The sequence below is a fragment of the Dama dama genome, chromosome 7, assembly GCF_033118175.1.
Source record: "Dama dama isolate Ldn47 chromosome 7, ASM3311817v1, whole genome shotgun sequence".
In the NCBI taxonomy this organism is placed as follows: domain Eukaryota; kingdom Metazoa; phylum Chordata; class Mammalia; order Artiodactyla; family Cervidae; genus Dama; species Dama dama.
In genome coordinates this window covers 19,425,203-19,437,677 of record NC_083687.1, presented here as the reverse complement: position 1 = coordinate 19,437,677, position 12,475 = coordinate 19,425,203, and the positions used below count along the sequence as shown (strand labels likewise).

Genomic DNA, 12,475 nt, shown 5'->3' with positions numbered 1-12,475 from the left:
TTTTAAAATTATGAAGACAGGGTAGAGATAGTAAACATTTTTAACAGATGAATAAGAGTCTTAGATTAATCAGTTCTAAATTAGATTACACTTTGCTGTTTGTTTCCTTTTATTTTAAACTGAATTATTTTATGTTACTAGCAATAAAAAAAATAGGCTAAATGAGTTTGTTTTCGGAGTTAGACTATAGCTTTATAAACACATTTAGAATCCACAGCCTTTATGTTCTTTTTTACAAAGGACATGAAAAGGGGAATTCATGCCCCCTTTCATCCCCAAAGTCTAATGTCTTTGATAGAAATAAAAATTCCCTTCAAAATTATTAACTTAGCTAGCTAGGAGTTATATTTTATTAGTTCTGGGGAGATGTGATAGAAATCTTAATCCATTACACTTGATACCAGACTTGAGAAGAGAGTCCCAATAATGGTCTTCCTGTGTCTTCTAAAGCTAGAACAATTAGGAAAATATTCAGTTGCTCCTGAATCTCTCACTTTGTCAGCCTTTCAGTGTATTCCTTATTTCCATACTCTTCTACTCTGGCCCTCATACAAAATGAAACAATCATATGAAAGTCTCTTCAGTTTGTAAAGAAGAACAGTGATGTCTTCCTTGCTCTGTGTGAAAGCCATTTTATTAGCTGATGCAACCCTCTGTTAAGCTTTAAGAGGGAAGAATGATTAGTGAGAATGCAGGACAGGTGACTCAGACATGGAGAACAGGTTTGTTTGTTTAGTTTGAAAGTAGGCCTGCTCCTAAGTTTTCTACACTCTTACAGCCCAGTTTGTTCCCTTGAATTCAGTCTTGCAAACCTCTTGATGTCACTTATTCTTTTGCAGGGAACACTGAACATTTTGGAAGAGGAGAACCATATTAAAGATGTTCTGTCTCGAATTGTAGTAGAAATGATCAAGCGGGAGTGGCCACAGCACTGGCCTGACATGCTAGTAGAATTGGACACTCTTTCCAAACAAGGGGTATGCAGTACGGCTGTATCAATTCAGGGTTTTGTTTTTGTTTGCTCTTCCAAGTTTTTCTGGTTTGTTTGTCTGCCCTGTCAGCAGAAAAGAGCCTTTGGTCATATTTATAATGCAAAACATGTTTTCACGTAAATTAGCTATTCATAGCCCAATTTAAAAAAAAAAAAATGTATTTAACTACCTTCTTTCTATTGGTATAGGAAACACAGACTGAATTAGTGATGTTCATTCTTTTGCGGCTGGCAGAGGATGTAGTGACCTTTCAGACACTACCCCCTCAAAGACGAAGGGATATCCAACAAACGTTAACCCAGAACATGGAAAGAATCTTCAGTTTTCTCCTTAACACACTTCAAGAAAATGTAAACAAGTACCAGCAAGTGGTAAGGGATACCGATTATAACCCCCCCACCTTTTGTCAAGTTCTGTTTTCTGATATGAGTGGGTTTGTATGTGTTTTGAAGTTAATCCTGCAGCAAGGAACTAGGGTGTTCAGGTCAGTAAAAGAAAAGGCTATTTTATAAGCAAAACAGAAAGATGACAGGAAAAACTGGAATTAAGTTTCTAGGAGGTTCAATTCAATGAGTTCCGAACATACTAGAAAAAATAATTCCCTTTTTAGTAAGAAAATTCCTGAGATAGTGTAAAAATGAAGCTGAATTTTTTAAAATTTAGTACAGTGGTTTTCAGGGGGAGGGCAGTTTTGCCATCCAGGTTGTCACACCTAGGGGTTGCTCCTGACATCTAGTGGATAGAGGCCAGGCATGCTGCTGAATCCTGTAGTGCCCAGAACTGTTTTCCACAATAAAGAATTATCTGACCCAAAATGTCAATAGGAATGAGGTTTCAGAACCGTAACATAGAATCCTCATACATGTTTATTTCACACAAATAGTGTTCATTAAGATTCATTATTTTTTCTGCCCTTAGCAGCTTCCTTGAGTTTATTTTGAGAGCTCTAGAATACTGACACAAATGATAAGACAAGGTATTGTTAGCTGTCAGGGTAGGGAGACACAATGAGTACCTAATATTATGCTATATACTTCTTCTTGCTTTACACGTTATTTAATCCTTAACCCTGAGTCAAAAACTATTGTTTCCATATTATGGATGAAGAAACCAAGTTTCAGAGAGTAATTACTGGAGATCCCCTGATTAATGATTGTGGGGAATTCAAGCCCCATCCTTTTTACTAGAATGGACTCTTTCCCCCAAAATACCTCCCCAGGATTTTTCAAAAGAAAATATCAAAGTATTTTAATTGAAAAAACCTGTGTGTATTGAGAATGAAAGAGGTATTCTTTTTATTTTCCTCTAGGAGATTTAATCCCTAAGAGAAATGAACAAATTATGAATGCTTCGATGCCCTAGACATCTAGCCAATATGCTAGAGCAGGGTGACACAAGTTAGAAAAACATCCACTGGTGTTTTTCTTTAGCCTCAGTTTCTGTTTTCTCCATCTGTTAAACCAGGCTCCCAGGACCAGGGCATACCAAGGGACATTTCTTGTATCTGCAACTTTTTAGTTTGCTCATAGTTCCTTCTCCGCTTCCATCCTTTCCCCTTCCCTGGGCAGTAGACTGAATGGTAAACGAGGATGGGATGTGTAGGCTTACTCTCTCTGTCTATCCCCTGGCTCCTGCACTGGTCCTAGGGGCAGAAGAATAGGATCCGAATGGTAATGCAGGTTTGTTGGAGTAGAGGGTCAAGGCTGGACTGGGCTGTTGTTGCCTGGATCCCTTTTCCTTCTCGGGCAGCATCAGTAGATACCTGTGAAAGGGTTCTACTCATCTCTGTCCCATTAACACCCCTCCTTGATCACCACTGGTGAAGGCTTAATACTTGTTTTTTGTTAGAAAAAATACCTTTTGAAAGTTGAAAAAAAGAATTATAAAACAAATCTTCTATGATGCTAATGGTGGTAAGTTTTCAAGTACTTCAGGAGTTGCTACTCCTGCTTAAAAAATTATAAATTGTTTAATTTACTGAACAGACATTATTTTGGTCTATTTAGCATTTAATATTCCTTGTGTATGTGGTTTTCCTACAGTTATGTCCATATATACATGGTCATAAATTGTACTCATTTTAATTTTGCCTCTTGCTTTTTTCCACTAACATTACATCACTTCAGTATACCTTTGCCAGTTATAATTTGTCTCTATTTTAATATGGAAAAATTGCTAATACTTAAATTTTTAACTGTTTCTTTTCATCAATAGCAGTGCTGAGCCTGCTTCCATTGTTCATTTGTTAGTTGTATTTCTTTGTAAACTGCACTTTGAAACTGTCTTTTTGGATTTTAATGTTCTAATAAATTTATGTAAGCTCTTTAAATATTAACCTTCTGTCATATTACTAAAACTAAAACAACCTGTCCTCCTCTCGAGAATATCAGTTATGTGTTCTTAGTAAAGTTGTCTTTCTGTTCCAAAATTAAAAGTTGAGTCTATTTGAAAATCATTGTTTGAGGGCCTAGATTATGGGGGTGGAAAGTTATTACACAGCCTTTTGTTCATTAAAAACATTAGATCCTTATACTTCTTTTCTTTCAGAAGACAGATAATTCTCAGGAGTCAAAGGTAAGAGCTCTCTGCGGAGCTGGAAGGGGGCTTTTTTTTGAGACTTTTGGGTACGGGGATACATACACCTGGTGGAGGGTGACCTCAGCTTTGTTTTGTTTTGTTCTGTTTTTGGCCATGCTGTGGAGCTGTGGGAGCTTCAGTTCCCCTACCAGGGAGCAAGCCCACACCCTCAGCATTGAACCCACAGAGTCTTAACCACTGGACCGCCAGAGAATTCCCTCAGCCTTGGTTTATTTGATCACTGAGCTATGGTGAAAGGGAGTTAAAATTATATTATCTGAGATTTCTTGGAAGGGCATGATTGTGTATCAGAAAAAACCTTTGAGTTGCTGATCAATAACTGTTGCATGAGCACTTTTCTTTCCATTGTTTTCTTTTTAAAATTAGAAAACAGGAGGAGGTCGGGTATAACCACAGCCTTACCTGTTAGTGAGGACTTAGCGGTTAAAAGTTACTTCTTTTCATGCAGGCCCAAGCGAACTGTCGAGTAGGGGTCGCGGCACTGAACACTCTGGCAGGCTACATTGACTGGGTGCCCATGAGTCACATTACTGCTGAGAACTGCAAACTCCTGGAGGTGCTGTGCCTGCTCCTGAACGAACAGGAACTTCAGCTGGGAGCAGCTGAGTGTCTTCTCATCGCTGTCAGCAGGAAAGTAAGTTACCACTTCAGGCTGACTTTGATCCTCATCCTCTGAGGGATGCATATGTGTGTTCCATTCCACATTGTGGTGAACGACATTTAAGGGTTTGGGTGTTTTGTTTTGTTTGTTTTACTTGACACCAACCTACCTATCTCCAACCTTTTGGACAACAGTTTGCCGGTATGCTAGGAATCCACTGGCAGGATATACAGAGATGTGTAGGGCTACGTGGGTCTTGAAACATTTGTGGGTTTTGGTGCTTCACATTTAAAAAACTATATAAGTGTCATGTTAAAACTCATAGTATTATGTCAAAGAATCATAGAAGGTGACTGAACTGACTTTATAGCTGATTTGGCTAACAAATAAGATCATGACTTTTCTCCATGAAGAATGTTAGATGTAATTTGCTTTCATATCATCATTATTACCCAGCATATTTAATTTTTATTCATTTATTTAATTGAGTACCAACACATTTTAAAATATGTCTTATCCAGATTTCAATTTAAAGAGTTGACCTCTTTCCAGCGTTCAGTTAGCCCCAGGGCTATGTGAAAATTAGGAAGTCAATATATTTGATTATATAGGCGTAGAAGTTGTTAGTAATTAGAATTCTTTAGTAACATAGTTTGTATTACCTGTGTTTCCCTAAAATTGGGTCTAGGGCAAGTTGGAAGACCGGAAGCCCTTGATGGTCTTATTTGGAGATGTTGCCATGCATTATATACTCTCCGCTGCACAGTGAGTGTCTACTTTTCTATGTGATTTCTAATTTCTTTGTCATTTTTGTATCTTACTTGGATATATCTAAAGTTCCTATCTGACTGTTGGCAGTCAGTCAACTGGTTTTTTTTTTTGTTTTTGTTTTAAGTTTGAGCTTTATTCTAAGGACAGTGTGAAGTTCTTATGGTTTATTTTGCTGTGGGTGTGAGTCTGTGTCTGTATGTGTGTGTGTTGGCTATGCTGGTCTTCATTGCAGCGTATAGGCTTCTCTGGCTGCAATGTATGTGGGCTCTCTAGTCGAGGTACACAGGCTTAGTTGCATGTGAGATCTTAGTTCCCCAACCAGGAATGGAACCCGTGTCCCCTGCGTTGGAAGGCAGATTCTTAATCACAGGAACACCAGGAATTCCCTGTGTTTTTAGAAGAAAAATCAGACACTCTTAAAGGGACTGTTTCACCTTTTGAAGACCTTCTGCTGGAAATAAGTTGTGGCTGTTGATTTAGCACCCACTCACATTCCTCCAACCTGTAAACACATTCTAGGTCCTGAAATAGTGGCTTGTGCTTATTTTCTTCTAATTGCTCTGGAAAATATTAAAGCATTTCCTGATATGTGTCTCTTACCCAGGAGTCAGATAAAACTGTGTGTTATAAGTAATTGAAACTGTCACAACACCCACTTTTCTTCCATACTCTTCATTTTTGGTGCCAAGGACAAATGAAAAGATGTGAAACACATACATACTACTTGAACTCTCTCACTGTCCGTTCTAACACAGATTTTATGATGGCTTTCATTCCTATGGATACTACAGCTCTGTTTTTAAGGAGGCTTGTTAATTAAATGAATAATGTGTCTTTTGGGTGGCCACTTTAGTTACTGTTTCCAAGTCCCATTTCTTACTTCCCTAAAGATTATGACATTCCCACTGAAGTATTCCATCTCCGTTAGTGCCACTGGTACTGGTTAGTAAAGCTGTAACTCAGACTAGGTGGTCAGACTTCAGAGCCAGCACCAGAAACCATGGTGCCACACTGCCTTTCAGCACCAGTAGCTCCTAGGTCTTACTTACCCCGAGGCCCATGCTTTTTGCGTTACAGTGTACTGCCTCCGTGGCTGCTGTCCACACCAGTCCTGATTGATTCTTTTTTTAATTTTTTTTTTTCTTTTTCTTCTGATTAATTCTTGTTAGTGTGAATTGTACTACATCATTTTAGGTCAGGTTTTGCTACTAAATAAAAATTGTCTTTTTAATTTAAAAAGATATTATTTGTACTCTAAAATAGCACCTAAGTGCTTATTCATCTGAACTAAATGACTTGGAGAAATGTGACACCAGGTTAATGTTTTTAATATAGTCTTTTAAAAAAGGATTTTATGTTTTTTGAGCAGTTTAAGGTTCACAGAAAAATTCAGGGGAAGGTACAGAGATTTCCCATGTACTCCCTGCCCCCGCACATGCACAGCCTCTCCGTTATAGACCTCCCCCCACAGCAGTGATACATTTGTTAGAGTTGATGAACTTCAGTTCAGTTCAGTCTTTCAGTCGTGGCCAACTCTTTGCAACCCCATGGACTGCAGCACACCAGGCTTCCCTGTCCATCACCAACTCCTGGAGCTTGCTCAGACTCATGTGCATTGAGTCAGTGATGCCATCCAACTATCTCATCTTCTGTCTTCCCTTTCTCCTCCTGCCCTCAATCTTTCCTAGCATCAGGGTCTTTTCATATGAGTCATTTCTTCACATCAGGTGCCCAGAGTATTGGAGTTTCAGCTTCAGCATCAGTCCTTGTAATGAATATTCAGGACTGATTTCCTTTAGGATTGACTGGTTGGATCTCCTTGCAGTCCAAGGTACTCTCAAGAGTCTCCAACACCACAATTCAAAAGCATCAATTCTTCAGTGCTCAGCTTATATGTGACTAGCAGAAAAACCATAGCTTGGTCTAGATGGACCTTTGTCGGTAAAGTAATGTCCTGCTTTTTAATATGCTGTCTAGGTTTGTCAAAGCTTTTCTTCCGAGGAGCAAGCATCTTTTAGTTTCATGGCTGCAGTCACCATCTGCAGTGATTTTGGAGCCCACGAAAATAGTCTGTCACTGTTTCCATTGTTTCCCCATCTATTTACCATGAAGTGATGGGACCGGATGCCATGATCTTTGTTTTTTGAATGTTGAGTTTTAAGCCAGCTTTTTCACTCTCCTCTTTTACCTTCATCAAGAGGCTCTTTAGTTCCTCTTTGCTTTCTGCCAGAAGGGTAGTATCATCTGCATTTCTGAGGTTATTGATATTTTTCCCAGTCTTGACTCCAACTTGTACTTCATCCAGCCCAACATTTCACTTGGTGTACTCTGCATATAAGTTAAATAATCAGGGTGACAGTATACAGCCTTGACGTACTCCTTTCCCAATTTGGAACCAGTCTGTTCCATGTCTGGTTCTAACTGTTGCTTCTTGACCTACATACAGGTTTCTCAGGAGGCAGGTAAGGTGGTCTGGTATTCCCATCTCTTGAAGAATTTTCCACAGTTTGTTGTGATCCACAGAGTCAAAGGCTCTGGCGTAGTCAATAAAGCAGGAGTAGATGTTTTTCTGGAACTCTCTTATTTTTTCTATGATATGACAGATGTTACAATGGATGAGGAACTTACAATGACACACAGTGTGTTATACATTATGTTATACATATTACGTTTTACCTTTTATGGGTACAGGCTTTGGGTTTCATCGTTATCATTATAGTAACCTACAGAGTTTCTTCACTGCCCTTAAAATCTTCTGTGCTCTCCGTGTTCTTTCCTCTCCCACCCAAATCCCTGGCAACCACTGATCTTTTTACTTTCTCCATAATTTTGTCTTTTCTAGGATGTTGTGTTGTTCAGTCTCTGAGTCGTGTCCGACTCTTTGCGACCCCATGGGCTGCAGCACACCAGGCTTCCCTGTCCTTCACCAACTTCCAGATCTTGCTCAAACTCATATCCATCGAGTTGGTGATGCCATCCTACCGTCTCATCCTCTGTTGTCCGCTTTTTCTCCTGCCTTCAGTCTTTCCCAGCATCAGGGTCTTTTCTAATGAGTCGACTTTTTGCATCAGATGGCCAAAGTATTGGAGTTTCAGCTTCAGCATGAGGCCGTCCAATGATTATTTGGGGTTGATTTCCTTTAGGATTGACTGATTTAATCTCCTTGCAGTCCAAGGGACTGTCAAAAGTCTTGTGTGTTGCCTTTGCAAGTGGTTTTTTTCTTTTGCAAGTTGTTTTTTTCACTCGGGATTATGTATTTAGAGTTCCTCCATGTCTTTGATGACTTGTCAGCTCATTCCTTTTTACCACTGAATAATATTCTATTGTGTGGATGTACCAAAGTTTATCCATTCTCCTACTAAAGAGCATCTTGGTTGCTTCCAAGTTTTTGCAATTATGAATAAGGCTTCTGTGAATATCTGTATGTAGATTTTTGTATAGAGATGTTTTCAGCTCCTTTGGATAGTTACCAAGGAGTGTGATTACTGAATCATATAGTAAGAGTATGTTTAGTTTTATAAGAAACTGTCAAACTGTCTTCTAAAGTGGCTGAACTATTTTGCATTCCCACCAGCAATGAATGAGAGTTCCTGCTGCTCTTTATCCTCCCCAGCATTTGGTGTTCTCAGAGTTACAAATTTTGGCCATTCTGATAGGTGTATGGTGCTATCTCGTTTTTGTATTTTGCAATTCCCTGATAGCAATTTGATAGGGAGCTTCTTTTCATATGTTTATTTCCCATCTGAGTATCTTATTTTATAAGGTGTCTGTTGACTCATTTTTTAAATCAGATTTTTTTTCTTATTGGGTTTTAAGAGTTCTTTATTATATTGTATAATAGTATTTATCAAATGTGTCTTTTGTAAATATTTGCTCCCAGTCTATCACTTATTTTTTCATTCTCTTTAATAATTATTTATTATTTATTTATTCTTGGCTGTACTTGGACCTTCATTGCTGTGTGTGGGCTTTCTCTAGCTGTGACAAGCAGGGGCTACTCTTCGTTGCAATGCACAGGCTTCTCATTGCAGTGGTTTCTCTTGTTGCTTTGTAGCGTGTGGAATCTTCCCAGACCAGGGACTGAACCTTTATCCCCCGCATTGGCAGGTGGATTCCCGTCTACTGTAGCACCAGGGAAGTCCCTCATTCTCTTGATTATAGTCCTTTTGATTTTGTCAGTGGTTTAAGGAATTACTACATTCTTCCCTAGGAATCCAAGTCTTTCCTAGGTATACTGTCTTTTCATGCAGTTTCTTATACATATATGCATTGTTTTGTGGAGTCATGCCTAGAGTTAACATTACTATTCCAAAATACCCCAGTACCATATAATACCCCAAATTAGGGTGCCTTTTAAAGGATGAGATTGCATGGAACCCTGTTCCTCATCAGTCTTTCAGTGTTTGGGTGGCGGTTTGGGGGTTGATTTTTTTTTTTTCTTTTCAACAGTAACAGTCACCTGAAATTTGAATATTGGAGCACAGACCACATACAGTCCATTCCAGGGGACTCTCTTTGGTGTTCCTGATGTGCTGCTAATGGCGCTGTTTTCTCATCTCACAGGACCGCTGACGGAGGAGGCTTAGTCGAGAAACACTACGTCTTCCTGAAGAGACTGTGTCAGGTGTTACGTGCTCTGGGCAACCAGCTGTGTGCATTGTTGGTGAGCACTTTCTGGAGGGTTTCAGGGCCATCTGAGGAGAGGATTTAGCAAGTGGTGTTTGTGTAAGGGGTAACACATGCCCTTGACTTTAGCCTGAGGGAACGTTGTCCTACAGATTATTTCTTATAATTCTGTAGATTAAATTATCTTAATTGAATTTGAATGATATAGATTTATTTAATGTCAGTTATTAATATCTATAGTAAATGTTCACACCTGTTATTCCATAAAATCAGTGTTGCTTCTCTTCATTTTGGTACTTGTAAAACTTCGGTCTGCCTGGTGCCTTACCCTTTAAAGTCCTATTAGGTCATGAAACATGAATTCAAATAAAGAATGCTTTTCCCAAATTAAAGGATATATTACTGAATTATTTTTTTAAAAAATCTTTAGTCTGATTGACCTGAAAATAACTCTCTTGTACGTTAAAAGATCGAATGTTGGTACAGACTTTTGTACTTGATGTCAGTGCCTTTTTTTGGTGGCTTGAATGGCTTGAGGGGATAGAACTTGAAGCATAAGATGTGTACTATCAAGGGATTATTTAATAGGTTGAGTCACAGAAATGTGACTAGACCAGGTCTGAAGAAATAGGTGATTTCTGAAATGAATATTCTTTTTTTAAAAAAAAATTTTATTCGTTTACTTGTGGCTGTGCTGGGTCTTCATTGCTGTGCAACGGTGTTCTCTGGTTGTGGTGCGCAGGGCTGCTCTTGATTGCGGTGGTTTCTCGTTGGCAGAGCACAGGCTCTAGGCGAGTGGGCTCCGTAGTTGTGGTGCACAGGTTGAGTTGCCCTGAGGCCTGTAGAGTCTTCCTGGACCAGGGATCGAACCTGTGTCCCCTGCACTGGCGGGTGGATTCTTAGCCACTGAACCACCAGGAAGTCCATGAATGCTCTTTTGTTTTACTGTTTGATCACAGAATAGATTTTAATGATGATTGAGGTAAAGCAGCTTTTCTGGGTTTTTGCCCTTGAAATGATGTCTTCCTTAGGCCACAAGGAAGTTTAATAAAGTCCTTTCAAAACTGAAAGTTTTGAGGATATAAGTTGTCTTACTCCACTCTCCACCCTGACCTCCTCATCAGCATTATTAATATAGCGACCTTTTTGTCCTACAGGGTGTGGATTCTGATGTAGAAATACCAGCAAACTTTGGAAAATACCTGGAATCTTTTCTTGCTTTCACAACTCATCCAAGTCAGGTAAACTTTATGGCGATAACTAATCAAAATTTTAGTTAGTAAATTAAAATCAAGTGCTATGACCTGATATATAAAATGTGTCATATAAAATGTGACTCTTAAGATCCTGGAGAATTACTCTAGTGGGATTTCATTAAGAGAATTGCCGCATCTTCTTCCCAAATTAGCTTTTGCAGTCTAGATCAGCAATTACCTCCTCAGGTAATATCATTCTGATAATGCTCAATCAGATGTGAGGTGTTTCTCAGGTTATTTGCTACTAAACATACTTTCAATTAAAAAGTCTAATTAATTATGTTATTATAAAATTAATTTCATCCAATCCAAGATTTTCCTTGTGGTATCATCCTGAGTTGTCTGTATGCTTTCTTGCATAAAAGAGAAAGTGGTAGAGTTCAGCTCATTCTCTGGGTATTGCACGTGACCCACAGTCTGTCTGTCTGTACTGTATGGTCCGTAGTGACCAGTCATTGCTGATGTACTCCAGTGTGGGCAGATATAGTCAAAGTATTACAGAGCTTTATTTCCATGGAAAAATATAGTGGATAATTGCTGAGCTAAGTAATAGTCTCGGTTATATAAAACTTAAACCCTTAAACCAAGTGTTTTTCTTTTTTTCCTTTAGTTTTTGCGCTCTTCAACTCAGATGACTTGGGGAGCCCTCTTTCGACATGAGATCCTCTCCCGAGACCCTTTACTATTAGCAATAATACCAAAATATCTGCGTGCTTCTATGACTAACTTGGTCAAGGTATGCAGTGGGACCCTAAAGTGGAATGTTGGTGAATACACATCTTAAGACTTAGGTGACTCCGTTGACAGCCCTGTGTTGGTCACTGAGATCCTTTCCTTAGGTGTATTAGGCTTTTATTCCTTAAAAAGAAAGAACTCGTTACTATGTCTACTCATTACTATGTCTACTCTTTCATATTTGCGAGAACTTATGTGCCAAGTGTTGAGCCAGGTGCTAGGAAAAAGTGATAGAATGAGAGTAGTGACTCTGACCATAAAATGTGATCATTGCTTTTCAGAAGCTAAAAAAGCAGAATGGAGGGTGGAGTCAGGGGGATGCCAAAACGAAGTTAATATCTGACTTTCTGGAGGTCAAATGAGAGTGAGGAAAGTGAATGAGAAGAAAGGGAGAGTGAAAGCAGGTTGCTCACTACCTCAGTCGAGAGTTGCTTATGAACACTCGGAGGTCTCCTCAAGGCTCTTGGCAACTGACAAATACTTATTCTTGATTTATAAAATCAGAGAATGGGACCCATTCAAGGATTCTCTTATTTCCTCGGGGGATTCAGGTAGCACACTGTTTTCTAGATCTCTGCCGTCATGGTTTTTGGTACTTTTTGAATGAAACATACAAAGTCCCATGCTTATTCCCAGGGTTTAACATTTAAAAAGACAAATAGACTCAATTCTACTTATTGTTTGCTGTATTAGCACTTTATTTCGAGACATCTTTATACTCAAAGACCTTAAACGTGATTTCAGAATTTAATTTTTCATGAGGACCTTGGAAGACAGTATCAAAGAAAAATGTTCTCTTTCTGTAACTCCCAGGACTGTTCCAACTGGGAGGAAATTGTGGACTTAGTGTAGACCAGAAGCAGTTATTTATCATAAAACCCTTACCTCATGTAAAC

At 38.9% G+C, this 12,475-nt stretch overlaps 1 protein-coding gene across 1 annotated transcript in view; it reads left to right on the top strand.

Annotated features, from left to right (window-relative positions):
• The window catches only part of XPO5 (exportin 5), a 44,081-nt gene that overhangs the window by 3,376 nt on the left and 28,230 nt on the right, over positions 1–12,475 (top strand). The window contains exons 4-11 of the mRNA XM_061146803.1: positions 840–977; positions 1,181–1,363; positions 3,540–3,566; positions 4,039–4,224; positions 4,880–4,956; positions 9,526–9,625; positions 10,746–10,829; positions 11,455–11,580. Coding sequence (XP_061002786.1) covers positions 840–977; positions 1,181–1,363; positions 3,540–3,566; positions 4,039–4,224; positions 4,880–4,956; positions 9,526–9,625; positions 10,746–10,829; positions 11,455–11,580 — 921 coding nt within the window. The remainder of the gene's footprint in view (positions 1–839; positions 978–1,180; positions 1,364–3,539; positions 3,567–4,038; positions 4,225–4,879; positions 4,957–9,525; positions 9,626–10,745; positions 10,830–11,454; positions 11,581–12,475) is intronic.